The sequence below is a fragment of the Mirounga angustirostris genome, unplaced genomic scaffold (assembly GCF_029215605.1).
Source record: "Mirounga angustirostris isolate CCGP_5_RB_7025 unplaced genomic scaffold, mMirAng1.0.hap1 SCAF_1, whole genome shotgun sequence".
Classification (NCBI taxonomy): domain Eukaryota; kingdom Metazoa; phylum Chordata; class Mammalia; order Carnivora; family Phocidae; genus Mirounga; species Mirounga angustirostris.
The window spans coordinates 198,044,855-198,072,360 of record NW_026991709.1 but is presented as its reverse complement, the minus strand read 5'-3'; the positions used below and the strand labels follow the sequence as shown (position 1 = coordinate 198,072,360).

Genomic DNA, 27,506 nt, shown 5'->3' with positions numbered 1-27,506 from the left:
ATGGTGTGAGAAAAACCTACACACACGTAGTGGCAAGAAGTACTGGTAGAGTAGAGAAGAGAGGGTTTGTTGCTTTTTTGCCCCCGTTTTGCCTCCCAATAAGCTATTCTGCCCTTTTTCCTTAAAGAACCCCAATTTTTATTTTTATTTATTTTTTATTTTTTTAAGATTTTATTTGAGAGAGTGAGAGAGCGAGCGAGAGCACACGCAGGGTAAGGGCAGAGGGAAGGGGAGAAGCAGACTCTCCTGTTGCGCAGGGAGCCTGACGCAGGGCTCGATCCCAGGACCCTGGGATCATGACCTGAACTGAAGGCAGACACTTAACTAAGCCACCCAGGCACCCCAAGAAACCCAATTTGTAGTTAGACACCTTGCAACCCTGCTAAAAAGCATTTTCCTGCCTCTCTTGAAGCCAGGTATGGTCATATCATTGGCTCAAGAGATGCAAAGGGACGTTTTATGTATGATTTCTGGGAAATTTCCTTAAAAGGCAGGGCTATGTCCCTCCTGCTTCTTCCTCCTTGCCACTTGAATGCAGGTGAAACCACAGCAGCTCCAGAATCCTAGACCCACAGGGAAGCAGCACCTTTGAAGTAGAAGCTTCACACAGTAGAACAAGACAGAGCGGCTGGGTTTCTGATACCAGCAGTGGACTGCCCACCTCCGAAATTCTTCTTAGAAAGACTCCAGCATCTAACTTTCTTAATTGCCATCAAACCTTTCCTAATCAACACAGCACATTCCAAAGATATATGTTCTATTTTTACATTTCTGGCAGTTACTCCATTAACTTATCAGGACCTCTAACTATTTTTATTTTTCCCCATCAATTACTTAGACTTGTAACTATCTCCATTTCCCTACAGAGAAAGAGTTCAGCACATTCCCATCTCTCTCTGCTCTGTACTGCCTCCCATTTCCTCACTTGTCTTCCGTATTGGGATTACCCAGAATTAACTTCTGGACTGTTACTGATACGGGCTGCTTTCTTACACCTTTCTTATTATTCAACTTTTTATTGAAGTACTACATAGAGAATACATAAATCATGAAAGTAAAAATCAAGAAATTTGCACCAAATGAATACATTTACATAACCAGTGCCCTGACCCAGAAACAGGACAGCCCTAGACCCCAAGTGTCCTCTTCATGCTCCCTTCAGTCATCATTTTTCCCACAGCTAACCACTACCATGACCTTGAGACCCCTAGGTAAGTTTTGCCTGTTCTTAAACTTGGTATCAAGAGAACATAGGATGTCGGGCGCCTGGGTGGCTCAGTTGGTTAAGCGACTGCCTTCGGCTCAGGTCATGATCCTGGAGTCCCTGGATCGAGTCCCGCATCGGGCTCCCTGCTCGGCAGGGAGTCTGCTTCTCCCTCTGACCCTCCTCCCTCTCATGCTCTCTGTCTCTCATTCTCTCTGTCTCAAATAAATAAATAAAATCTTTAAAAAAAAAAGAGAACATAGGATGTCATGTTTTGTTTCTGGCTTCTCTCATTCACCATTGTTCATGAACTCAACACTGCTGGGTCCCTATAGACTTTCATGGTGTAAATACACTACAATGTATCTATCCCCTCTATTTTTGGTGGACATCTGGTTTAACTCCAGTTTGCGACTATGACAAGTAGTGCTGTCGTGAACATCTTTGAACATATCTTTAAGTGAGCATGAGATGTATTTCTGTTGGCTGTATGCCTAGGAGTGGTTCGCGGAGTTGTAGAATATGTACATAATTCTTCCTCTAGTAAGGGTTGCCAATCTCCTAAAATCACCCCATTAATTTATATGCCCTATCAGCAGGGCCCAACAATTCAGGGTGCTCCACACCTCAACATCACTTGGTACTGTCCATCTTTTTCACAGCCATTCTGGGGGATGTGCAGAAGCACTGTGTTGTGGTTTTAATTTGTCCTTTCTGGATGACTGCAGAGGTTAACACCTCTCCATATACTTGCTAGCCATCCGGATATCCTCTTTGGTAAATTAACTGTGAAGATCTTTTGCCCCTTTTCTAATGGGATTGCCTAACTTTTTCTTACTGTCTTGGGAGGCGTTTCTTCCAAATTCTGGATCTAAGCATTGTGTCAGACATATGTACTGCAAATCTTTTCTCACCCTGTGGCTTGCCTTTTTTTTTTTTTTAAAGATTTTATTTATTTATTTGAGAGAGAGAGAACACATGAGGGGGGGGGAGGGTCAGAGGGAGAAGCAGACTCCCTGTTGAGCAGGGAGCCCGATGCGGGACTCGATCCCGGGACTCCAGGATCATGACCTGAGCCGAAGGCAGTCGCTTAACCAACTGAGCCACCCAGGCGCCCGTGGCTTGCCTTTTTACTCTCTGGTGAACAGAAGTTCTTAAAAGTCAGTCACCCCCGGGGCGCCTGGGTGGCTCAGTCGTTAAGCATCTGCCTTCAGCTCAGGTCATGATCCCAGGGTCCTGGGACCAAGCCCCGCATCGGGCTCCCTGCTCGGCCAGGAGCCTGCTTCTCCCTCTCCCACTCCCCCTGCTTGTGTTCCCTCTCTAGCTGTCTCTGTCTTTTTTTTTTTAAAGATTTATTTATTTATTTATTTGCGAGAGAGAATGAGAGACAGAGAGCACGAGAGGGAGGAGAGTCAGAGGGAGAAGCAGACTCCCTGCCGAGCAGGGAGCCCGATGCGGGACTCGATCCCGGGACTCCAGGATCATGACCTGAGCCGAAGGCAGTTGCTTAACCAACTGAGCCACCCAGGCGCCCCTCTCTCTGTCAAATAAATAAATAAAATCTTAAAAAAAAAAAAATCAGTCACCCCCTCTAACCATTTCCTTCTCCAAGGTTCGTGGCGTTGTGCCTTGTGTCAGAAATCTTTGCTCACTCCAAAGTCCCAAAGCCCTTGTTTTTCTGGCCAACAAAACACTTCCCTAGGTGTGTGCTCTCTCACATGTTACGGATTCTACTGCGTGCCCCTGGACTCTAAAAGTACCTCCTCCACTCAGGAGCTGTGTGTGGAAAACCTTCCAAGGTCAGCTATGCTAGAGGAAAAAAATATTTCATCTTTACATCTAAGTAACAGTTTAGTAGGATACAAAATTCTTTTAAAGTTATTTTACTTTAACTGAAAAAGTATCTCTTAGATCCATTGTTGCTACTGACTAGTCCGCTTCTTATTTCTTTGTGACTTTTTCTTTCAAAACAATTTGGAATTTTCTCTACATCTTTGTTAAGTTTTTACTCTAGTGTCTAGGCGTGGGCTTTCTTCCTTCCATCTGTTGTGTTTAGCATTCTTTAAATTTCAGACCTTTCCTTTTTTATGATTTCTGAGAAACTCTTGGTCATTATAACCTCAAACATTTTCTTCCCCTTCCTCCGGTCATTTCCTCTCTGCTTCTGAGATTCCTATTATACAAACGTTGACATTTCTAGCCCCTATCCTCCACAGCACTTTGCTTCGCCTACCTTTCATCTCTTTATCCCTCTGAATGCCTTGTAGAATTCTTAAACCTGACCTTCCAACTTCTTCAGTCTTCAGCTACATCCATTCTGCTACTCAACCCATCTCCTGAATTCCGCGTTCCCAAGTATGCCTCCCTATTCCCGCTTCATGTACCCACTTCCTTTCCTTGATGATATTCACTATGCTTACTCCACCCTCCCAGGAGGCTGGGAACATGAATTATGCTCCCACTAGCACAGGCTGTCAATCTGCCATTTTCCTTTCACTCGACTATACCACTTGTCAGCTTCTCATTATGGCTCCCTATGAGCTCTTCATCAGGTGAGACCACACTACTCCTCCAATCACTGCACCCCCTCCAATGAACTCCCCACCTCCCCCAGAGGTACAGCTAGAATCCAGAGTCTCACATGACCCACCACCGTCCCCCGAACCCTCCTGCCATCCCTCCTGGCACCAGCCCCAACACACTCCCGTCAGTCTTCAACAAAGCCTGCTTCTGCCTCGGAACGTCCACCACTGCTGATTCCCTCACCTCCTTTGTGACCCTCAGTGGGGCCTCCCTATCACCATATTTAAATCTGCCCCTTCCCAAAGCCTAGCACTTGATTTTCTTCCGTTTTTTTCCCGCAGTCCTTATAAACCATTGGACGAGTGGGTAGTTCCTGTCTATTTACTGTTCCTTGAGGACAGAAACTTTGTTTACTGCTGTATCCTCAGTATCTAGAAGAGTGTCTGGCACTATTAGGGGAGTAGGGAGGGGAGTGTACCTCAGGAATCTCACTCTGGGCTCATTGGCCACTGGACAGACTTTGCAGAGAGAATCTAACCTTCAGGCCAATTCAAGGAGGCACTGCTCTTTTCCAAAAGCTATCTCCCTTCACTGGAATCTGAGACTTCAGGGTGTGGAAGGGATGGGAAGCAGCAGCACTGGGAAGAGAAAAAGGCAGAACTATAACAGTCTCCCTTGGCCAGTACATCCAGCCTCTTCTGCTCCAAGTTGTCAACACTACCTCCCAGACTGGAATCTCCCTTCCGTCTCCCCTGGGGGTTCCTCACAGTTTTTGTTATTTTCTCTGGGTTCTGTGGCATTTCCAGTTCCAAGAAGGGAGTTAGCAGTCTGGGCTAGCCTTTTGATTGCTGCTGTCACAAATTACCAAAAACTTGCTGGCTTAAAAGAACACAAATTTATTATCTTAACAATGTTGCAGGTCAGAAATTCAAAATGATTCTCACTGAGCTAAAGAGCTGTGTTCCTTTGTAGAGGCTCTAGGGACTTCTAGAGGCCACCCAGTGGCCACTGGCTCATGGCCAGTGAAGTCTTTCTGCTCATTACATCACATGCCCTCCATAATGGCCATCACACAGTTACCCCATTCCCCCACCTCCTCCCCTCCAGCAACCCTCAGTTTGTTTCCTATGATTAAGAGTCTCTTATGGTTTGTCTCCCTCTCCGATGTCATCTTTATTTTTCCCTCCCTTCCCCTATGATCCTGTTTTGTGTCTTAAATTACACATGAGTGAGATCATATAATTGTCTTTCTCAGATTGACTTACTATGCTTAGCACAATACCCTCTAGTTCCATCTACATTGTTGTAAATGGCAAGATTTCAATTTTTGATGGCTGCATAATATTCCACTGTATATATACACACCACATCTTCTTTTCCCATTCATCTGTCTATGGACATCTGGGCTCTTTCAATAGTTATTATGGACATTGCTTCTGTAAACACTGGGGTGCAGGTGCCCCTTCGGATCACATTTGTATCTTTCGGGTAAATACCCAGTAGTGCAATTGCTGGGTCATAAGGCAGCTCTATTTTCAACTTTTTGGGGGAACTCCATACTGTCTTCCAGATGGCTGCACCAGCTTCCATTCCCACCAACAGTGTTAAGAGGGTTCCTCTTTCTCCGCATTCTCGCCAACATCTGTCATTTCCTGACTTGTTAATTTTAGCCATTCTGACTGGTGTGAGGTGGTATCTCATTGAGGTTTTGATTTATATTTCCCTGATGCCAAGTGATGTTGAGCATTTTTTCATGTGTCTCTTGGTCATTCATATGTCTTCTTTGGAGAAATGTGTGTTCATGTCTTCTGCCCATTTCTTGATTGGATTATTTGTTCTTTGGGTGCTGAGTTTGATAAGTTCTTTATAGATTTTGGATACTAGCCCTTTATCTGTCATTTGCAAATATCTTCTCCCATTCTGTCAGTTGTCTTTAGGTTTTGTTGACTGTTTCCTTTGCTGTGCAAAAGCATTTTATCTTGATAAAGTCCCAAAAGTTCATTTTTGCCTGTTTCCCTTGCCTCTGGAGACGTGTCTAGCAGGAAGTTGCTGTGACTGAGGTCAAAGAGGTTGCTGCCTGTGTTCTCCTCTAGGATTTTGATGGATTCCTGTCTCACATTTAGGTCTTTCATCCATTTTGAGTCTATTTTTGTGTATGGTGTAAGGAAATGGTCCAGTTTCATTCTTCTGCATATGGCTGTCCAATTTTCCCAACAGCATTTGTTGAAGAGACGGTCTTTTTTCCATTGGATATTCTTTCCTGCTTTGTTGAAGATTAGTTGACCATAGAGTTGAGGGTCTATTTCTGGTTCTCTATTCTGTTCCATTGATCTATGTGTCTGTTTTTGTGCCAGTACCATACTGTCTTGATGATGACAGCTACATAATATATCTTAGACTCCAGAATTGTGATGCCACCAGCTTTTGTTTTCTTTTCCAACATTCCTTTGGCGATTTTGGGTCTTTTCTGGCTCCATACAAATTTCAGGATTATTTGTTCCAGCTCTGTGAAAAGAGTTGATGGTATTTTGATAGGGATTGCATTGAATGTATAGACGGCTCTAGGTAGCACAGACATTTTAACAATATTTGTTCTTCCAATCCACAAGCATGGAACGTTTTTCTATTTCTTTGTGTCTTCCTCAATTTCTTTCATAAGTGTCCTATAGTTTTCTGAGTACAGATCCTTTTCCTCTTTGGTTAGGCTTTTTTCCTTAAGATTTATTTGAGACAGAGACAGCACGAGCAGTGGAAAGGGGCAGATGAGAGGGTCCCTGCTGAGCAAGGAGCCCAACCTGGGGCTCAATCCTAGGACCCTGAGATCATGACGTGAGCAGAAGGCAGACACTTAACCAACTGCGCTACCCAGATGCCCCTCTTTAATTAGGTTTATCCCTAGATATCTTATGGTTTTGGTACAACTGTAAATAGAATAGACTCCTTAATTTCTCTTTCTTCTGTGTCATTGTTAGTGTATAGAAACGCAACTGATTTCTGTGCATTAATTTTATATCCTGCTACTTTGCTGAATTCCTGTATGAGTTCTAGCAATTTGGGGGTAGAGCATCACGTCATCTGCAAAGAGTGAGAGTGTGTCTTCTTTGCTGATTTGGATGACTTTTATTTCTTCTTCTTGTCTGATTGCTGAAGCTAAGACTTCTGATACTATGTTGAAGAGCAGTGGTGATAGTGGACATCCCTACCATGTTCTTGATCTTAGCGGAAAAGCTGTTTTTCCCCACTGAGAATGATATTCCCTGTGGGCTTTTCGTAGATGGCTTTTATGATATTGAGGTATGTTCCCTCTATCTCTACACCATGAAGAGTTTAAATTAAGAAAGGATGCTGTACTTTGTCAAATACTTTTTCTGCATCTATTTAGTGATCATATAGTTCTTATCCTTTCTTTTGTTAGTACAGTATATCACAATGATTACTTTGTGGATGTTGAACCACCCTTGAAGCCCAAGAATAAATCCCACTTGGTCATGATGAATAATCCTTTTAATGTACTACTGGATCCTATTGTCTAGTCTCTTGGTGAGAATTCTGGCATCCATGTTCATCAGGAATATTGGTCTGTAATTCTCCTTTTTCTTTTTCTTTTTTTTTTTTTAAAGATTTTATTTATTTATTTGAGAGAGAGGATGAGAGGAGTGAGAGAGCACATGAGAGGGGGGAGGGTCAGAGGGAGAAGCAGACTCCCTGCTGAGCAGGGAGCCCGATGCGGGACTCGATCCCGGAACTCCAGGATCATGACCTGAGCCGAAGGCAGTCGCTCAACCAACTGAGCCACCCAGGCGCCCTGTAATTCTCCTTTTTGATGGGGTATTTGTCTGGTTTTGGGATCAAGGTAATGCTGGCCTCATAGAAAGAGTTTGGAAGTTTTCCTTCCACTTCTATTTTTTGAAACAGCTTCAGAAGAACAGGCATTATTTCTTCTTTAAATGTTTGGCAGAATTCCCCTGGGAAGCCATCTGGCCCTGGAATCTTGTCTGTTGGGAGATTTTTGATTACCCCTTCAATTTCCTTGGGGGTTATGGGTCTGTTCAGATGTTCTATTTCTTCCTGGTTCAGTTTTGGTAGTTTATACCTCTCTAGGAATGCATCCATTTCTTCCAGACTGCCTACTTTTTGTTGGTATACTGTTGCTCATAACATGTTCCCTTAGTGTTGGTTGTGATCTCTCCTCTTTCATTCATGACTTTATTTATTTGGGTCCTTTCTCTTTTCTTTTTGATAAGTCTGGCCAGGGGTTTATCAATCTAATTCTTTCGAAGAACCAGCTCCTAGTTTCTTTCATCTGTTCTACTGTTCTTTTGGTTTCTATTTTGTTGATTTATGCTCTAATCTTTATTGATTCTCTTCTGCTGGGTTTAGGCTTTACTTGCTGTTCTTTCTCCAACTCCCTTAGCTGTTAAGTTTAGGTTGTATATTTGACACCCTTCTTGTTTCTTGAGAAAGGCTTGTATTGCCATATACTTCTGTCTTAGGACACCTTTGCTGCATCCCAAAGGTTTTGAAAAGTCGTATTTTCATTTGTTTCCATTAATTTTTTAAATTCTTCTTTAAATTTCCTGATTGACCCATTCATTCTTTAGTAGGATGTTCTTTAAGCTCCATGTATTTGAGTTCTTTACAAATGTCCTCTTGTGAGAGTTTAAGTTTCAAAGCGTTGTGGTCTGAAAATATGCGGGGAATGATCCCAATTTTTGGTACCGGTTGAGACCTGATTTGTGACCCAGTATGTGATCTCTTCTGGAGAAAGTTCCATGTGCACTCGAGAAGAATGTGTATTCTAGTTGCTTTAGGATGGAATGCTTTGAATGTTATCTGTGAAGTCCATCTGGTCCAGTGTGTCATTCAAAGCCCTTGTTTCTTTGTTGATCTTCTGCTTAGATTCTGTCCATTTCAGTGAGGGGGGTGTTAAAGTCCCCTACTATCTTGTATTATTATCAATGTATTTAATCTTGTTATTAATTGGTTTATATAACTGGCTGTTTCCATGTTAGGGGCATAAATATTTACAACCGTTAGATCTTCTTGTTGGATAGACCCTTTAATTATGACATACTGTCCTTCCTCATCATTACAGTCTTTGGTTTAAAATCTAATTTGTCTGATATAAGTATTACTACCTGAGCTTTCTTTTGATGTCCATTAGCATGATAAGTGGTTTTCCACCCCCTCACTTTCAATCTGGAGGGGTCTTTGGGTCTAAAATGAGTCTTCTGCAGACAGCATATTGATGGGTCTTGCTTTTTTATCCAATCTGATACCCTGTGTCTTTTGATTGGGGTATTTAGCTCATTTAAGTTCAGAGTTAACTACTGAAAGATATGAATTTTGTGCCCTTGTATTGCCTATAGTCACTGTTTCTGTATATTGTCTCTGTTCCTTTCTGGTCTATGTCACTTAAAAGATCCCCTTTAATATTTCTTGCAGGGCTGATTTAGTGATCACAAATTCTTTTAGTTTCTGTTAGTCCTGGAAGCTTTTTGTCTCTCCTTCTATTTTGAATGACAGCCTTGCTGGATAAAGTATTCTTGGCTGCATATTTTTCTTATTTAGCACCCTGAATATATATACCATGCCAGTTCTTTCTGGCCTGCCAGGTCTCTGTGGGTAGGTCTGCTGCCAGTCTAATATTTCTACCCTTGTAGGTTACAGACCTCTTGTCCCGAGCTGCTTTCAGGATTTTCTCTTCGTCTCTGAGAGTTGTAAGCTTCACTATTATATGTCGAGGTGTTGACCTATTTTTATTGATTCTGAGGGGGGTTCTCTGTGCCTCCTGGACTTGAATGCCTGCTTCCTTCCCCAAATTAGGGAAGTTCTCCACTATAATTTGCTCCAATATACCTTCTGCCCCCCTCTCTCTTTCCTCTTCTTCTGGGATCCCAATTATTCTAATATTGTGTTGCTTCATGGTATCACTTATTTCTCGATTTCTCCTTTTGTGATCCAGTAGCTGTTTATCTTTTTTCTCGGCTTCCTTATTCTCCATCATTTTGTCTTCAGTATCACTAATTCTTTCTTCTGCCACGTTTATCCTAGCAGCTAGAGCCTCCATTTTTGATTTCATCCCATTAATAGCCTTTTTGATTTCGACTTGGTTAGATCTTAGTTCTTTTATTTCTCCAGAAAGGGATTCTCTAGAGTCTTCTATGCTTTTTTTAAGCCCAGCTAGTATCCTTATAATCGTTATTCTGAACTCTAGTTCCGACATCTTACTTATGTCCATACTGATTAGGTCCCTGTCAGTCAGTACCGCCTCTTGTTCTCTTTTTTGAGGTGAGTTTTTCCGTCTTGTTATTCTGTGCAGAGAAGAATAGATGAACGAGAGAACAAAATACTAAAATGGCAATAACAGCCCCAGAGAAACACCCACTAAACAAATCAGAAGAGACCCGAACCCGAAAATAAATAAGTAAATAAATAAAAATTTTAAAAAGAGAGAGAGAATATAATCAGACAAGGTGAACAGAACAGAGCAATACACTGGGTCCTGTGTGTATTTTGGTCTGTTACAAAACTAAATCCCAAAACTAAAGAAAAAAAAACTAATTTATGTACAAAAATCAACTTAAATACAATGAACAGATAGAATGTAACTGTAAAAATGAAAAACACAAAAGAAAAAAACAAAAAACAAAAAAAGAAAGAGTATAAACAGACACGTGAACAGAACAGAGCTATACACTATATCCTGGGTGTATTTTAGTCTGTCTGTTAGAAGAAACGACATCCCAAAATTGTAAAAAAAAGAAAAACTTGTGTACACACACACACACACACACTGAAAGGACAGAATATAACTGCAGAGATGAAAATTCAAAAAAACTTAAAAAAAAAAAGAATATAATCAGATAGGTGAACAGAACAGAGCAATACACTAGAATCTGGGTGTATTTTGGTCTGTTAGAAGAAACTGCATCCGAAAACTGTAAAAATGAAAATTAAGAAAGACTTAAAAAAAAAAAAAGTTAATAAAATAAGAAATTGGTTGAAAAGGAAAGAGAAAAAAATTAAAATTAAGACTAAAGAATGAGAAAAAAAAATAAACATGAATTCTATACACTATTCTCCCCTAGTTCTGGAGTTTTGCAGTTCTCTATGATGGGTAAACATGGTCTTAGCTGGATATTCTTGCTGATCTTCTGGGGAGGGGCCTGTTGCACTGATTCTCAAGTGTCTTTGCCGGGGCGGAGTTGCACTGCCCTTGCCAAGGGGCTAGGCTAAGCAAGCGGCTCCGGATAGCTCTACGTGGCTTTTGTTCCCTGAAGGCTTCCTGCGCAGCTTTAGAGGATGAGAATGAAAATAGCAGCCTCCCAATCTCTGGCCCCGGAGTGAAGAGCTCAGAGCCCCACTCCTCTGTGTGCCCTTAGGAAAAAGCAGTTAAACATTCCTGTCTCCCAGGTCTCCAGCTGCACTCTGTGATCACCCGGCCTGTGACCAAGCATTTCTATCTCAGGCACGCGACCCTGCTTCGAGGCTCCAGAAGGGGTGGGTCTTGCCGTGGTTCTGCCGCTTGCTGGGCCCCTGCTTGGAGAACGGTTGCCCAACTGTGCCACAGTCTGCAGTTTATGGCAAAACCAAGCTGAAAGCCCACTCATGGGCTCATTGATAACAGCCGGCTTCCCTACGCCGATGCCTGGGAACTCTGCAACACTCAGGCATCCTGGTCTTTCTTTGACCCCGAGGATCCTGAGACCACACCGTCCCATCTAGGATTCTGCCCCTCTTTGCCACCTGAGCGCCTTTCAGGCAGGGAAGTCCCTCACCAGAGCAGACCTCTAAAAGTTCTGATTTTGCACTCAGCTGCTATATCACCTTCCAGTGCCACCTGCCGGAGCTTCCCATATATCGCCTCAGATTCACTTCTCCATACCCCCTACCTTGCAGAAAGTGGTCACTTTTCTATTTGTAGAACTGCAGCAATTCTTTTTTTTTTTTTTTAATCATTGATTTTAAAGATTTTATTTATTTATTTAACAGAGAAAGATACAGTGAGAGAGGGAACACAAGCAGGGGGAGCGGGAGAGGGAGAAGAAGGCTTCCTGCAGAGCAGGGAGCCCGATCGGGGGATCGATCCCAGCACCCTGGGATCACGACCCGAGCCGAAGGCAGATGCCTAATGACTGAGCCACCCAGGCGCCCCAAATTGCAGCAATTCTTTTCTTAGATCCTGGCTGAGTTCACTGGTGTTCAGAATGATTTGATTACTATCTAGCTGAATTCCTGGGACCTAGTCCTCCGCCATCTTGGAAAGTTGCCCAGTGAAGTCTTTGCACATATCATCACTTAAGACACTGCTTCTGTCCTCACATCTCCTGACTCTCCTGCCTCACCTGTTCACCCTGTGATTACACTGGGCCCATCCAGATAATCCAGGATAATCTCCCCATGTCAAGACCCTTAATCACATCTTAATCACTTTGCCATGTAACCTAACATATTCATAGGTTCTGGGGATTAGGACTTGGACACGGAGGGGGCATTATTCTGCATACCATAGCTATATGTCATCTTGTCAGGAACTGGTGACCAGAGTTTCCAAAACTTGAGTCTACAGCTAGGCTTCAGGTTATCTGTAAAATCCTTGAGATTATTGGCAAAATGTTCTATCCTCTGATGTGTTTCTCAAGAGAGAGCCTATAACTTTTGTGATTTTCAAAAGAGCTATGTAAGAGCCCATCACTATCAGTCACTGTCCAAGACCTGACTGAAAGAAGACAGCAAAGACCAACACTATCCCCATAACTATCAGAACACAACACAAATTCCCCCACCTTATACCGTAAGAAAAACTCATTACTTCTTCTGTCCCCTTCTCAGGATATGCACAATTCCACACCGCACACAAACCTCTCCTGAGATAGAGGTGCCTGGGGTCCCAGTTTAAAGGCAGAATAATCCCCCCAGTATGCAAAAAGGGCAACAGTGACTAACAGGCCTGTGGGTAAAAAGTGAGGTGGGATCAAACTTGAAGTCATACAGGACCCCATTTCTGAGCCCTCTTCTTTTCCAGCCAAGCTTCTAATTACAGGTGGAGAAAATAAAAGCCCTTGGCAAAAACAAAGCTGCCTCTTGGCAGAGCAGCTTTCCCAGATCTGGGCCCTTTCTCTTCCTTCTCTTATTCTCAAGAAGGAGAGGCTCACCACCGTGTTCACCCACTCTGATAGCTTTCCTCACATGGCTGCCCAGCATGCTGCTTACCAAAGGCCAGTATTACAGACTTTGGATATGAAATAGACTCCGGATATGAAATGGAACGCTTCTTCATCTGACCCTGAAAAATTTTACTTAGCACAAGTAAATGCCTTAGGAAATAGTGTCTCTCTTACACCTGTGTGCCCAGCCACAAGGGAGAAAAAGGTCACTTACTTTGACTGTAAGGTCTGCCTCGGCCATGTGCCATCTTCATTTTGGGGCTCAATTACTAGCACCTGAGTGAAAGGGGAAACCAAATAAGGAATATGCAAAGCATCTCACTGGTGACGAGCTCAGAACCAGAAGATATCTGGCCACACACCCTGGCAGAGCTGCCTGCTGGGCATGGCCTGAGCCCTCCTACCTGACCCTGGTAGAGCCCAGCATCCTGGACAGTGTTGTCTAGTTTGCTCAGCTGCTCATAGGTGTTGCTCATGTATTTGTTCCATAGTCGTGTTTCACGCTCAGCAGGGATATTGAACAGCTTCCGCATCTCCTTCTCAATGGTTGCTAGAGACAGGCAGAAAGATCACTCAGGATTTCCTCGAGATGCAAGGCTAAAAAGAGCTGTAGCAAGCTAATGCTCATCCTCCTTCCTGTTCGGATGGTCAGTCACAGAGTGCTTTGGACCAAAAGTTCTGACTGACAGCCCCTCGGTTTTTAAGGCCAAATGTCTCCCATGGGAATCCTCTTGCACTCACACACTAGAAACTTTCCCTGTGCTTCTCCTTCTTTAATGAGGTGGGTCCCATTTATAGCACACAAGCAACACAGAAAGGTGAGAAAACTTATCTTTGAAGTTAAGGTAAATGTGATTTCAAATACCAGCCCTGCCACTTGTTTTTTTTTTTTTAAAGATTTTATTTATTTATTTGAGAGAGAGCATGAGACAGAGAGAGCGAGCATGGGAGGGGGGAGGATCAGAGGGAGAAGCAGACTCCCTGCTGAGCAGGGAGTCCGATGCGGGACTCGATCCCGGGACTCCCAGGATCATGACCTGAGCTGAAGGCAGTCGCTTAACCAACTGAGCCACCCAGGCGCCCCTACCACTTGTTTTTTTTAAAGATTTTATTTATTTATTTGACAGAGAGATAGAGAGCACAAGTAGGCAGAGAGGCAGGCAGAGGGAGAGGGAGAAGCAGACTCTCCACTGAGCAGGGAGCCCGACGTGGGGCTCGATCCCAGGACCCTGGGATCATGACCTGAGTCGAAAGCAGCCGCTTAACCGACTGAGCCACCCAGGCGCCCCCCATGCCACTTTCTAACAGAGATTTTTTAATAAGTTACTGTAACCTCTCTGAATCTGCATTTCCTCATCTTTATCACCATTATCACCGCATGTCAGGGATCATGCCCAGTGTTCTATAAAACATGATTCCCAGGCTTAGCTCTCCTCAAGAGCCAGGTCAGGACCAGCACCTACAACCTGAGTCTATGTGGGTAACAGTTCTGGAGGGGGTGTCCGGCTTCGCACCCATCAGCCACAATGCTCTGCACTCTCCCTCCGGATAAGCAGGACCCCAGCCCAGCTACTCACCAATGGTGTCTGCCTTGCTGAAATGGCAACTCAGCACGTTGGTGGGGTCACTATTCTCACAGAGCTTCAGTTCCAGCAAATACACCTCCACCTTGCAGTGCTTGACAAACAGGCCATGCTCCACCACCTGCAAACAAGAGGCACAGGTGAAGGAGCAGGGGTTCCACACCAGGCAGTCTTGGAAACAATAGGTTTCATTAGTGGTAAGAGGCAGAATCCACACAATAATCATTTTCCCTAAGTGATCAGGGGATCAGGACAGATTTTTAAAGCCACCAGCAACTGTCTAAGAGTTGAAAATCTTTCTCCCCTTCATGAGGGAGAGCACCCGGATGGAGCCAGAGCTAGCTACAACACTGCCCAAAGGGAAGCCACTGTTCATCTCTAAATCAGGATCATGAGGTTTCCCTTGCAGGGTTTGTCGAATGAAAGGACTAGAGAACGTAGCTAAATCCCTGTGGTAGCAGAACACTTACCATATGGCAACACTGTGGGCATGAGGGGACATCTGCAGGAGACTGGCACACTCCCAACTTTTTGATCCCTAACCCCTCTCAGGGGCCCAGGTTTCCAGCTGGAGAAAGAAGGTCGTTCTGGCCCCAAACAATGACTCTTACTTAGAAGCATGGCCTCAGGACTGCAGATCTTTCCTACTCTGAGAAGGGAAACTACATACCAGGGAGAGTGAGAAATTTACCCAATGTCTACCTATTAGCAGGCATGTGATGTCCCCTCTGGTAGGACAAGCAAATGACTGTGAGAGTCAGGGTGGATGGTCTTCTCCTAAGTCCCATCTACCAGAGGGGTAAAGAATCTGGGTTTCGATCGTATGGCCCGCTTTCCCTCAGGAGGCTATTCTTCTCTGGCTTATGAACACCTGCTTTTTCAGATATTCAACAGTGTGGCCAAAGACTCATAAGCATAGAGGAAAAAGCAGTCTCAGAGAAGTTGTAAGATAAACAAGCAGTACATTACTGTATGTCCATATGACCCCAAGTAAACTCTCTCTCATAGAGCCTTCCAGAAAGTGCTCTCATGGCACTGCTGGATACATCCCAAGCCACTGGGCAGCTCTGATGTTTGGAGGCCACTCACTGTAACATCTCAGGTGAGCAACCTCACTCACCACCACTCACGACCACAATTCCCTAAAGAGAACCAGAAACAAGGCCTCAAACACCTCTATTCGACCACTTAGGTACATCCAGTAGCCGAGAAAACCAACACCAGTCAGTGTCCCCAGAGAGCACTCGCAGACACTGACCGGCAACTGCGACAATTCGTGTACTCACTTTTCTGACAATGGGCTGCTGGCCTTCTACACAGCCATACCAGTTTAGTAATTTATTCCAGGCCTCTGTTGGGACCAATACATAGTCCAATTCATCAATTAAATGTTCTTTCAAGGTCTGACTCTCAGGATCTGAAAAAAGAAAACAGCTCATAACTCACTGCTCTTCTCCCCAGAAATATTTGTTTTACAGGATTCTTATGTACTTTTCAGAAATAAGAAAATTATTTATAGGAACAAGTACAAAATTCCAAAATTCTGTCACTGGCCATAACACAGAGCAGACCTGACAACTGTCTTCAGCCACGCCTTCAAAGGAACGTGTATTTCTTCTATAATGAAATGGAGTAGGGAGAATAAAAAACTCCAATTTACATTTTCAACATGCTTCCAGATTCCACAATGAAAACTGTTAATTACGAATATTTAACATAATATTCTGCTTAGTGAAACTTCATTGAGGTCAAGTATCTTCTGAAAGGTTTACTAAAAAGCAACAAACCCATCATTGAAGTTAACTTTATTTTACCAAGAGTCATTCAATATTCTTAGTTTTCCAGTCCAAGTCAAAACCCAGCTGGACAACCCCTTATGGAGGGGGAATGTCTTTAACACCCTAACATGCTAAACATCCACCTCACACCTACCACAGGCAGGCAACATGACTAGGAGTCAGAAGCGGACATCCACAATCAGAAACACACCCTCAACTGACGACCAAGGAACTGGATCAAGGGAACGCTGATCACCTCCCATCAACAGAGCCTCTCTGTGCCCAGCAACACCCAGTCCTGCTGTAGTGGGTACAAAAGTACCCACAATGGTGCAACTCATCTGTAACTCAAGGCATATGATGTGTTTTTTTTTAAAGATTTTATTTATTTATTTGACAGAGAGAGAGAGAATGAGCACAAGCAGGGGGAGTGGCAGGCAGAGGCAGAGGGAGAAGCAGCTCCCCACAGAGAAGGGGGAGCCCGATGTGGGACTCAATCCCAGGACTCCAGGATCATGACCTGAGCCGAAGGCAGTCGCTTAACCAACTGAGCCACCCAGGCGCCCAAGGCATATAATGTTAAAAACAAAAACCAAAACCATAAGCAGCGTTCATAAAGTGACTGCGGCTTCCCATCACCCACACCCCCCTTCACCCCCACACCAGTTTATACCCTATCCCATCAGCTCTTCTGTCCTTCCTTATATCAAGTTTCAGATCTGATCCACCTCTGCTTTTTTCATTTCCAGGGAGAATAGGAAAGGAATTAAATAGCAGCGAAGGACAGGAATACCAAGGTGAGATGGGTGAACGGATAAACATGATAGGATATATACCTACAGCGGAATATTATTCAGCCTTCAAATGGAAGGGAATTCTGACACATGCTGCAAGGATGAACCCAAGAATATTATACTAAATAAAATAATGCAGTCACAGAAAAACAAATACTTAACGACTTCACTTAAATGAGGTATCTGGAGTAGTCAGATTCAAACACAGAAAGTAGAATGGTGGGCGCCTGGGTGGCTCAGTTGGTTAAGCGACTGCCTTCGGCTCAGGTCATGATCCTGGAGTCCCTGGATCGAGTCCCACATCGGGCTCCCTGCTCTGCAGGGAGTCTGCTTCTCCCTCTGACCCTGCTCTCTCTCATTCTCTCTCTCAAATAAATAAATAAAATCTTAAAAAAAAATAAATAAATAAAAAAAATAAAAATAAAAAAGAAAGTAGAATGGTGGCTGCCAGGGGCTCGGAGAAAAGGAGATTGGGAGTTATTGTTTAACGGGTGGGGGGGTTTCAGTTTTGCAAGGCAAAAAAGTTCTGGAGATTGGTTGCAAAACAATGTGAATATACTTAATACTATTGAACTATACACTTACAAATGGTCGAGATGATAAACTTTGTTATGTATATTTTACCATAGTTAAAAAAAAAAAAAAGATGGATCCTCCTCATTGGTGAGCCAACCACTTTCCACAGCAGCTCTGGCATGATTATTAACACTGACAGAGCAGGCCTTTTCTGTTGAGCAAGAGAAGGATGATCCACTGGTATCGATCTGCTTGAGACAAAAGCTTCCCCCCCCAAATTGACACTTTTCTCTGATTTACAAATTAAACTTTTCTGAATTATAAATTAAACCTTTCTCTGATTTATAAATTGAAACTCATAGAAGTTATTCACTTCTTGTCTTACTCAGGGAGATACATTTCTGCCTTTCTAACACTAAGCACTACGCAGATCTGGCTATACACACTGTGCCGAGCAGCCGCCAGAAACCTTTAAACGTGGGAAAGGAACACACCGCTTTCAGCATCACCAACCCCAAGTACATCATTTCCATGGGGCATTTTCCCCTCTAAGGCTCTGTGATGATTTTCGCACACATCCCTCTTACACACTCAGTGCAAATGCAGGAAACATGACTGGAATTCCCAATTCAGTTTACTATTTTCACTTGAAACAGGATCACTCTAAAGGCATCATGCTCAAAATCACACAGAGGTTTGGGGCACCTGGGTGGCTCAGTCGTTGGGCGTCTGCCTTCGGCTCAGGTCATGATCCCAGGGTCCTGGGATCGAGCCCCACGTCGGGCTCCCTGCTCTGCGGGGGGCCTGCTTCTCCCTCTCCCACTCCCCCTGCTTGTGTTCCTTCTCTCGCTGTGTCTCTCTGTCAAATAAATAAATAAAATCTTAAAAAAAAAAAAAATTAAAAAAAAAATCACACAGAGGCTTGGGAATTAGGATTTAGTCTCTGCAAATTTCTTCCACAGAGGCAAATAAAGGGGAAAAATGAGAGCACTGCTTGGCCTAAGCACAGGGATTTCATCTGATATACAGTAGAGGCAGAGGTGGAAAAAAGAAAAGGTGCTCTGCAGACAACGTAAGGAAGGATATGCTAGAGCCCATCCTTCCCACACTTTCAAGAGCCCCATCCAGCCACTACCATGTCCGTAGGTGAAAGGCAGCCTGACTGGGACTGACAGGTGACTGACAGCCTGGGAACTGAGGGGGTGACCCTCATTCACCAGAGATAGGTCATTCCTGTACCGTCAATGTTCTAAGCAGGGTCTGAACAGAATGTACTTCTCACCTCCTAAGCACATAGCAAATGTTTCAACGAAAAGCCAGATGACATTAAATTGGGAGACCATGGAAGAAATGCTTGCCCTTAGCTGAAGGTCACGCAAAATGATTTCACAGAGCCCCTCTAGCCCTAGGATTCTCATCATTAGTATTCTTAAAAGCATTAAGAGGGCACCTGGGTGGCTCAGTTGGTTAGGCGACTGCCTTCGGCTCAGGTCATGATCCTGGAGTCCTGGGATCGAGTCCCGCATCAGGCTACCTGCTCAGCAGGGAATCTGCTTCTCCCTCTCCCGCTCCCCCCTCTTGTGCTCTTTCTCTCTCTCACTCTCTCTCTCAAATAAATGGGTAAAATCTTTGGAAAAGGAAAAAAAAAAAAAAAAGCATTAAGAAATCTTCTATTTAGGGGCACCTGGGTGGCTCAGTCGGTTAAGTGTCTGCCTTCAGCTCAGGTCATGATCCCAGGGTCCTGGGATCAAGCCCCACATGGGGCTCCCTGCTCGGCGGGAAGCCTGCTTCTCCCTTTCCCACTCCCCCTGCTTGTGTTCCTTCTCTTGCTGTGTCTCTGTCAAATAAATAAATAAAAATCTTAAAAAAAAAAAAGGGGGGGGGCGCCTGGGTGGCTCAGTCGTTAAGCGTCTGCCTTCAGCTCAGGTCAGGATCCCAGGGTCCTGGGATCAAGCCCCATATCGGGCTCTCTGCTCCACGGGGAGCCTGCTTCTCCCTCTCCCAATCCCCCTGCTTGTGATCCTGCTCTCACTGTGTCTCTCTCTGTCAAATAAATAAATAAAATCTTTAAAAAAATAAAAAATAAAAAAAAAAAAGAGGGGCACCTGGCTGACTCAGTCAGTACAGCATGCAACTCCTGATCTTGGTGCTGTGAGTTTGAGCCCCACATCGGGGTTAGAGATTACTAAAGAAAAAAAAAAAAGGTAGGGGGAGGAAAAGTGCAAACACACTGCTGTGCTCCCTTATGCCAACTTCATGGTGTGATGCCACCATCTGACCTACATCAGGAAACAAAGCACATGAATTATTATGTCACTTGACCTCCCCTAAAACAAGTCTGAGCTGAAGCACTGCCCATTTTCAAAAAACACGCAGGTTAGGGGCGCCTGGGTGGTTCAGTTGTTAAGCATCTGCCTTCTGCTCAGGTCGTGATCCCAGGATCCTGGGATCGATCCCCGCATTGGGCTCCCTGCTCGGCAGGAAGCCTGCTTCTCCCTCTCCCTCTCCCTCTCCCCCTGCTTGTGTTCCTTCTCTATCTCTCTCTGTCAAATAAATAAATAAAATTTTTCGGGCGCCTGGGTGGCTCAGTTGGTTAAGCGACTGCCTTCGGCTCAGGTCATGATCCTGGAGTCCCGGGATCGAGTCCCACATCGGGCTCCCTGCTCAGCAGGGCGTCTGCTTCTCCTTCTGACCCTCCTCCCTCTCCTGCTCTCTGTCTCTCATTCTCTCTCTCAAATAAATAAATAAAATCTTAAAAAAAAAATTTAAAAAAAAAATTTTTTTTTAAATAAATAAATAATGAAAATAAAAAACACCCAGGTTAATGAGAGACGATGGACTCTGAAAAACAAACTGAGGCTTCTAGAGGGGAGGGGGATGGGAGGATGGGTTAGCCTGGTGATGGGTATTAAAGAGGGCACGTTCTGCATGGAGCACTGGGTGCTATACACAAACAATGAATCATGGAACACTACGTCAAAAACTAATGATGTAATGTATGGTGATTTACATAACAATAAAAATTGGAGAAAAAAAAACCCACCCAGGTTAGTGTTAAGTACTTGGATCAAGCCTCATACATGTCTGCCTTCCTACTGCTCTGGTTTTGGACATAATCAATAGATCACTCTCATCTTGCTTGCAAGGGAGTCTAAAGCTTAGCAGAACACAGCCTGGGAAAGGTCAACTGTCATATCTATGCATCTACAGGTACAAGCCCAGCTCTGGTATGTCATGCATCATTTTTTCAATCACTTCTTCCAATGGGAGCTGACTGTGATAACTCTACCTTCCATCTCTCCTCACACACTCCTATGACAAAGAACCATCATAGGAATGCTTGATGGATGTAAACAGGTCTGCAATTTGTTCCACTGCAATGGTAACACAGAAAATTCTGGTGCCCAAATTTCAGATTCCAGATGCAATTTCAAAATAATATCCTATTTCTTTCCATTCCACATGCGAGTCTAAAATCTGACATCTCGAACAAAACTATTTTGCAAAAAGAAAAATACTAGAAGCATGCTCTTGTGTGAAGCACTTAGTTTAGGGAAAAAGTAGCTTTAGTCCTCCCTGACGGTCTTACAAAGATGTCTGCTATAGATGCAAATCAAGGACACTTGTTTCTACCCCATCACAGCAGGAAAGTCAGGTTCACAATATCCCTGTTACCAATAAACACGACCTCAGGTCACTGCCTAGGTGGGTATTTCAGTTAGAAAAGCAATGGGATACTATACCTGAAAAGAGTCCGGAGTTATCTATTGGGCCAGGAAATAGATTGTGTTCACCCACATTGTACATATCCCAGCTGTCGAAACCCACATACTTCTTCCACTGCTTGAACCACCGGCTGTCAATAAGATACCTAGAGACAGATAAAAATTTACTATACCAGAAAAACTGAGGTTCTAAGTTTTTGCAGTTGCTCCTTTAATTTTTTTTATGATCTTTCCACCTGGGGAACACACACTCCCCATTCAAAAACACATTCTCAAGAAAAAGAGCAGGACTAGGCTTCAGATGGCACAGACAGACTGGCCCAAGACAGGGGTCCACTAAGTGAAATGACTGTTGAAAGAATGAATAGAGGCACCTGGCTGGTTCAGTCAATCTGGAGTGTGTGTGCAACTCTTGATCTTAGGGTCATGAGTTCAAGCCCCATGTTGGGCATAGAGCTTACTTAAAAATAAATATTTTTATTAAAATACAACAACAACAACAACAAAAGACAGGTGCCTGGGTGGCGCAGTTGGTGTCCAGCTCTTGATTTCAGCTCAGGTCGTGAGATCAAGCCCCATGTCGGGCTCCTTGCTCAGTGTGTGGAGTCTGCTTGAGATTTTCTCTCTCTCTCTCTCTCTCTGCCTCTCCCCCCACTCACACACTCTCACTAAATAAAATCTTTAAATTAAAAAAAAAAAAGAACGAGGGGTGCCCAGGTGGCTCAGTTAAGCATCTGATTCTTGGTATCAGCTCAGGTCCTGATCTCAGGGTTGTGAGTTTAAGCCCCACATTGGGCTCTACACTGGGCATGGAACCTACTTAAAAAAAAAAAAAAAGAATGAATAGATAAAAGGAAATGATTGGCTTCAAAATGCTTATTTAAGTGAAGTCCTCCTATGAGTAAAATCTTGTTTGCCAAGGAGCAAGTCATTAATTTCATAATGATCTTTAAAGAGGTCCTTGTTGGGGCACCTGGGTGGCTCAGATGGTTGGGTATCTGCCTTCAGCTTGGGTCATGGTCTCCAGGTCCTGGGATCGAGCCCTCCATCGGGCTCCTAGCTCAGTGGGGAGTCTGCTTCTCCCTCTCCCTCTGCCTCTCCCCCTGCTTGTGCTCTCTGTCTCTCTCTCAAATGAATAAATAAAATCTTAAAAAAAAAAAATTAAAAATTGTACATATCCCAGCTGTCGAGACCCACATACTTCTTTATTAAGAAGTACTGGGCACCTGGGTGGCTCAGTTGGTTAAGCGACTGCCTTCGGCTCAGGTCATGATCCTGGAGTCCCGGGATCGAGTCCCGCATCGGGCTCCCTGCTCGGCAGGGAGCCTGCTTCTCCCTCTGACCCTCCCCCCTCTCATGTGTTCTCTCTCTCTCATTCTCTCTCTCTCAAATAAATAAATAAAATCTTTAAAAAAAAAAAAAAAAAAGAGGTCCTTGTCCAGAACAGCAAGTTTGGTTATACTGCTTGACATGAAAAGCATTAAACTAATTCTCTTTCTGAAAATGGGAAAATAACACCATACAATTCAGGTTTCCTTTGAGTACCAAAGAAGACATTTTAAAAACGTGTGCTTGGGGCGCCTCAGTGGAGTCTCCCTTCGGCTCAGGTCATGATCTCAGGGTCCTGGGATCGAGCCCCACATTGGGCTCCCTGCTCAGCGGGAAGCCTGCTTCTCCCTCTCCCACTCCCCCTGCTTGTGTTCCCTCTCTCATTGTGTCTCTGTCAAATAAATAAATAAAATATTTAAAAAAAATAAAAACGTGTGCTTAAAATAAAAAGTACACACACACATATAATAGTGTCTAGGTATGGTACTATACATACGTAATAGTCTCTAGTCTCTAATTATTGATCTGGTTATATTTTAAAAGTACCACTATGAAAAAATAAAAAAATGTAAGTATCACTCAATTAAGACAGAAGAAGTAAATCTCTGTGGAGAAAAAAAGCACAATTATATCAGTGAGTCCTTTAAGTTGTTCCTGTTGTTGTTTTTAAGATTTTACCTATTCATTTGAGAGAGAGAGTGGGAGAGAGAGAGTGAGAGAGCACAAGCCGGGGAGAGGGAGAGGGAGAAGCAGGCTCCCCGCTGAGCAGGGAGCCCGATGCGGGACTTGATCCCAGGACCCTGGGATCATGACCTGAGCCGAAGGCAGATGCTTAATGACTGAGCCACCCAAAACAAACCTCAGCAATCAGGCAGCTTCCCAGAGGCCACAAGGATTCATAAATACATCCAAATCTTTAAAATGCTCTTTTCCCTCCAAACACTTTTAGTGTGTGATCTTAGTCTATTTCAAACTTCCTCTGGTTCTGCTGAATATTCTTCGTATGTGACCCCTATGCAAGGTAACTTCTGCTTCCCCTGCCTCTCACAGCTTGGCCAGCTGTACAGCCCTATCAGAACTCCTCCTAATCCCAATGCTTCCCTTCCCTGGTCAATTCCTCTGTTACCTAAGTGGCATTATCAACACCACCATAATTTCTTAAAGATGGATGTTCAATCATATTCGATGCAAAGCCAAGCCCTAGGTTTCTACTCTCACATGATAATACCACCCAGGAATCTCCTCACTAGTGAAGTATTGTCCCTTCTACTAAACAATTTATTAAGAAACCTCCTATCTCCGACTTGCTTTTCTAAACCTTGGACTTTTAATCTTTTCATCTAGGCTCTAAGCTATCCTCCTCTCCCACTCCGAAATATTGCTGCCACAATTATTTTTGACATCTGCCACCAAAATAACCTGGGGCTCTCAAACATTTGTTCAACTTCTGACCTTGACATCTGTTCCGCAGTTTACAAGTTACAAAAGTATCTACTTCTGATCTTCTCCTCAACCCATAAGGTGGGGGTGCCAAATATTGCTACCCGGGCTTTAACAGTAAGGCACCAGGGTCTGGGAGATGTGGTCGCCTTCGCTCAAGGTCACACAGCGAGTCCTCGAAAGTAAAAGGCTCTTCCCATCCAGAAGGTCCCCGTAAGCACTCCCCTATTCCCCCTCCTGCAGCCCTTGCCCCCACCGGATCCGCCCTCTGGGGCTCCGAATGGGCCAGGACAACCCCCACACTTTCCCCGAGGTGATTCTGTGGTCCCTCTCCTGAGAGGCACGGGCCAGGACACCCTCTCAGGGTCACTCACACCGCCCCGGCCCGGCCCCTACCCAAGCCGGGAAAGAGGGGTCCGGCCTGAGGGCCAAAGCCCCTGCCCCTGGGCCTGGGCGGCGGAAACGCGGGTCCGGTGCTCACCACTGCGCCCCACGTTGGAGCGTGGTCCTCATCAAGGCCCCGAGCTCGGATTTCTGAGTCTCCGCATCCGGCCGCTCACGGCAGCCTCCACCTTCCGCCATCTCGTCCACGGCCCCGGCCCAGCCGGCCCGGACATCCGCCTCGCGCACGGCGTGGTGTGGGCCGCGCCCACGCACGGACGCAAGCACGCACGCGCGCCCGCGCGCTCCCAAGCCCCACCTCGCGCTGCGGCCTCGAACGCCCTCCCTCCCGCCTTTGCTTTTCCTCCCCACCTCTCACGCATCGTCCCTCTCCCACGGGTGCGCCGCGGAGCCAGGAGGGGGCCGGAAGAGGAGGTGGGCGCTGGCAAACTAGCCGCCTCTTCCTCCCGCCCTGCGGGTGGAGCCGCGGCGTGGTTGTTCCGCGTCCCTTTCTCTGTCTAGCCCTGCCATCTCTAGGGCCCTGACCGCAGGCCCCTCGACCCCTCGGGCAACCCGTCCAGGCCGGCGGTGTTAGCCTGCTCTTAGATAAACCCAGGGCCAGGTACGAGAAGCCCAGGAAGTAGCTTTTCTTGTTTTGAGCTGGAGACCTTAGGCCAGTCGTTAGCCGCCCAAACCTGAGATCGGGGTGCCTGCCCTGGAGGCCCTACAGGGATTTTGGGGACTGCCGGGTGCACCAGCGCGTTGGGACCGGGACTCGATGGTGCGGTCTAGTCATTAACACTCCTCTCAAACAGTCTAGACGCCAGAATCAGCCCACGACAGAATTCCCCAAGCCCTCCACACTGAGATAGCTACTTGCCTTGGCAGGGAGACAGGCAGCCGCTGAGTGGCGATAGCAACGGGGGAAGAAGGAGAGGTCCAGGTGTGTTCTCCACATTAGGTGCTCAAGCTGCTTCTTAATTTGTTGCTGCAACAAGATGCAGTGTCCTGAACACTGTATGTTTTCCACTCGACCCTGCATACAAAAAGCACAGCCCTCCTCATGGAGTGGGAAGTAAGCCCAGAGCAAGGAGGAGACCGGGCAGCTGGCTAGCTGCTGGTCTAGCAGTTCCTGCCCTCAAAAATAAGTCACAGTGCCCGAATTGAAACAATCTAATGGAGAAGAAATCCTCCACAAATAACCCCAGGGTTAAGCAGTGTGTGGTAGGTAAGTGCCATTAAAGGGTATGAACCAAAGACTGTAGACCCCCGAGCTTGTGAAAGGCAGACTTTGGCTTGGTAGCATTTGAATGTGGTTTTAAAGAAGCATAGAAATCGTGGTGCATGCTATAGGAAGGGAAATTACAGGATCAGTTTCTGGAACAAGAAGGGCAGAATCAAAGAGCGAGGGTTAGACCAATTAAGTTGGGCACAGACTACTGGAACCTTCGATCTAAAGCTAAAACAGAGGCCAGAAGGGCCACATATTCTGCTTTAAATGGCCCACAGATATTGTAAAAGGTTTTGGAGCAGAGACAAAATGGCTGAGGGTGCTTTATACCCACAATGGTGAAGCCCAGGAGAGACCTGTTAAGAACCTTTAACTGGAGAGATGGCAATGAGGGAGGAGAGGAGAAAGAGATGAGCCTTGTTCAGTGTTGGGGATGGAGGAGGGAGCACTGGCCAGGTGAAGGTGTGGTAGGTCATTTGAGCAGATTTACTATTTTAATGTCCGGGTTTGGCTGATTGAAATTAACATGAATGGGATTTGCACTGCCTGGGACACCCTTCAGGTACCATATGGTAACACAGGCCTCTTCGTAGCTGGGTAGATAGGAGAGGAAAAGGAAATTTGGAATTAAAACCGCCTTGAATAACCGAATAACCTTATAGCTGTTAATCCTCTGCAGACAAGAGTTACCACCACGTGGTAATTCTACATCTGGGAAGCCAGCCCTGACAATCCGAGTGCCTTTCTGTGAAACTTATATGAAAGCGTTAAAAATGTTGTGAAATAAGAAACAGTACCTTCAGCCCTGTTATTTATGGAAAAAGAAAGCTGGGTTATCGACATGACTTCAGAACCTACATTAGAGGGTGTCTACTCTCTTTTTCTTTAGCAACTTCTCCTTTACCATTTATGACATGGGTCAGAGTCTTAAGGAAGTAGGACAAGTCCTCAGCACCACTAGAAAAGGGGACAAAACCTAATTATAAATAAGAAAACTTTGGAAAACCTTTTTTTTTTTTTTAAAGATTTTATTTATTTGACAGAGAAATACAGCGAGAGAGGGAACACAAGCAGGGGGAGTGGGAGAGGGAGAAGCAGGATTCCCGCTGAGCAGGGAGCCCGATGCGGGGCTGGATCCCAGGACCCTGGGACCATGACCCGAGCCGAAGGCAGACGCCCAATGACTGAGCCACCCAGGCGCCCCCTTTGGAAAACCTTTTTAAGGCAGGATCTCTTCAGTGCTATTAAATGGCTGTAAAAATCTTGCTCTAATTGTGGGTAGTTCCTAAAAAATTTACACTAAGATCACAAAGTGCCAGTAGTTAAAATGCGAGGAATAGGGGGCACCTGGGTGGCTCAGTCTGTTAGGAGGCTGCCTTTGGCTCGGCTCACGATCCCAGGGTCCTGGGATCGAGCCTCGAGTCAGGCTCCCTGCTCAGAGGAGGGCCTGCTTCTCCCTCTCCCTCTGTCTGCCTCTCTGCCAACTTGTGCTCTCTCTCTATCTCTGCCAAACAAATAAAATCTTTAAAAATATATTTAAAAATGCGAGGAATAAGGTGAAACTTCATAGAAAGTCATTATTTCCAAAGTATTAAAACATTTTTAATGGGGTGCCTGGCTGGCTCAGTCGCAAGAGCATATGACTCTTGATCTCAGGGTTGTGAGTTCGAGCCCCATGTTGGGTACAGAGATTACTTAAATAAACAGAAATTTTTTAAAAAATTAAAAAACAGAACACTTTTAGTGAGTTTCATTAAAGTGTTAAAGATTGGGAACTAGAAACAATAAACATCTGCCTGTGTGTTCCTGCTGTTGTGGATGACCTGTGGATT

General features: G+C 44.9%; 1 protein-coding gene across 8 annotated transcripts in view; it reads right to left on the bottom strand.

Annotated features, from left to right (window-relative positions):
- Positions 1-24,701, bottom strand: part of USP4 (ubiquitin specific peptidase 4) — a 52,903-nt gene extending 28,202 nt beyond the window's left edge. For 5 of the 8 annotated variants that reach the window (XR_010413070.1, XM_045862386.3, XM_045862387.3 and 2 more), the window contains exons 1-6: positions 24,544-24,701; positions 21,312-21,439; positions 15,767-15,897; positions 14,475-14,601; positions 13,302-13,447; positions 13,112-13,173 (exon numbers count right to left, since the gene is read on the bottom strand). Coding sequence is in view for 7 of the 8 variants with exons in the window: in XM_045862386.3 (XP_045718342.1) it covers positions 13,112-13,173; positions 13,302-13,447; positions 14,475-14,601; positions 15,767-15,897; positions 21,312-21,439; positions 24,544-24,644 (695 nt within the window). In the remaining variant the exon portion in view is untranslated. Of the gene's footprint in view, positions 1-4,318; positions 4,366-4,599; positions 10,042-13,111; positions 13,174-13,301; positions 13,448-14,474; positions 14,602-15,766; positions 15,898-21,311; positions 21,440-24,543 lie in introns of those variants that run through there. The other 3 variants (XM_064596146.1, XM_054504753.2, XM_054504752.2) reach the window with 3 other exon arrangements.
- Positions 24,702-27,506: the final 2,805 nt, after the last annotated feature.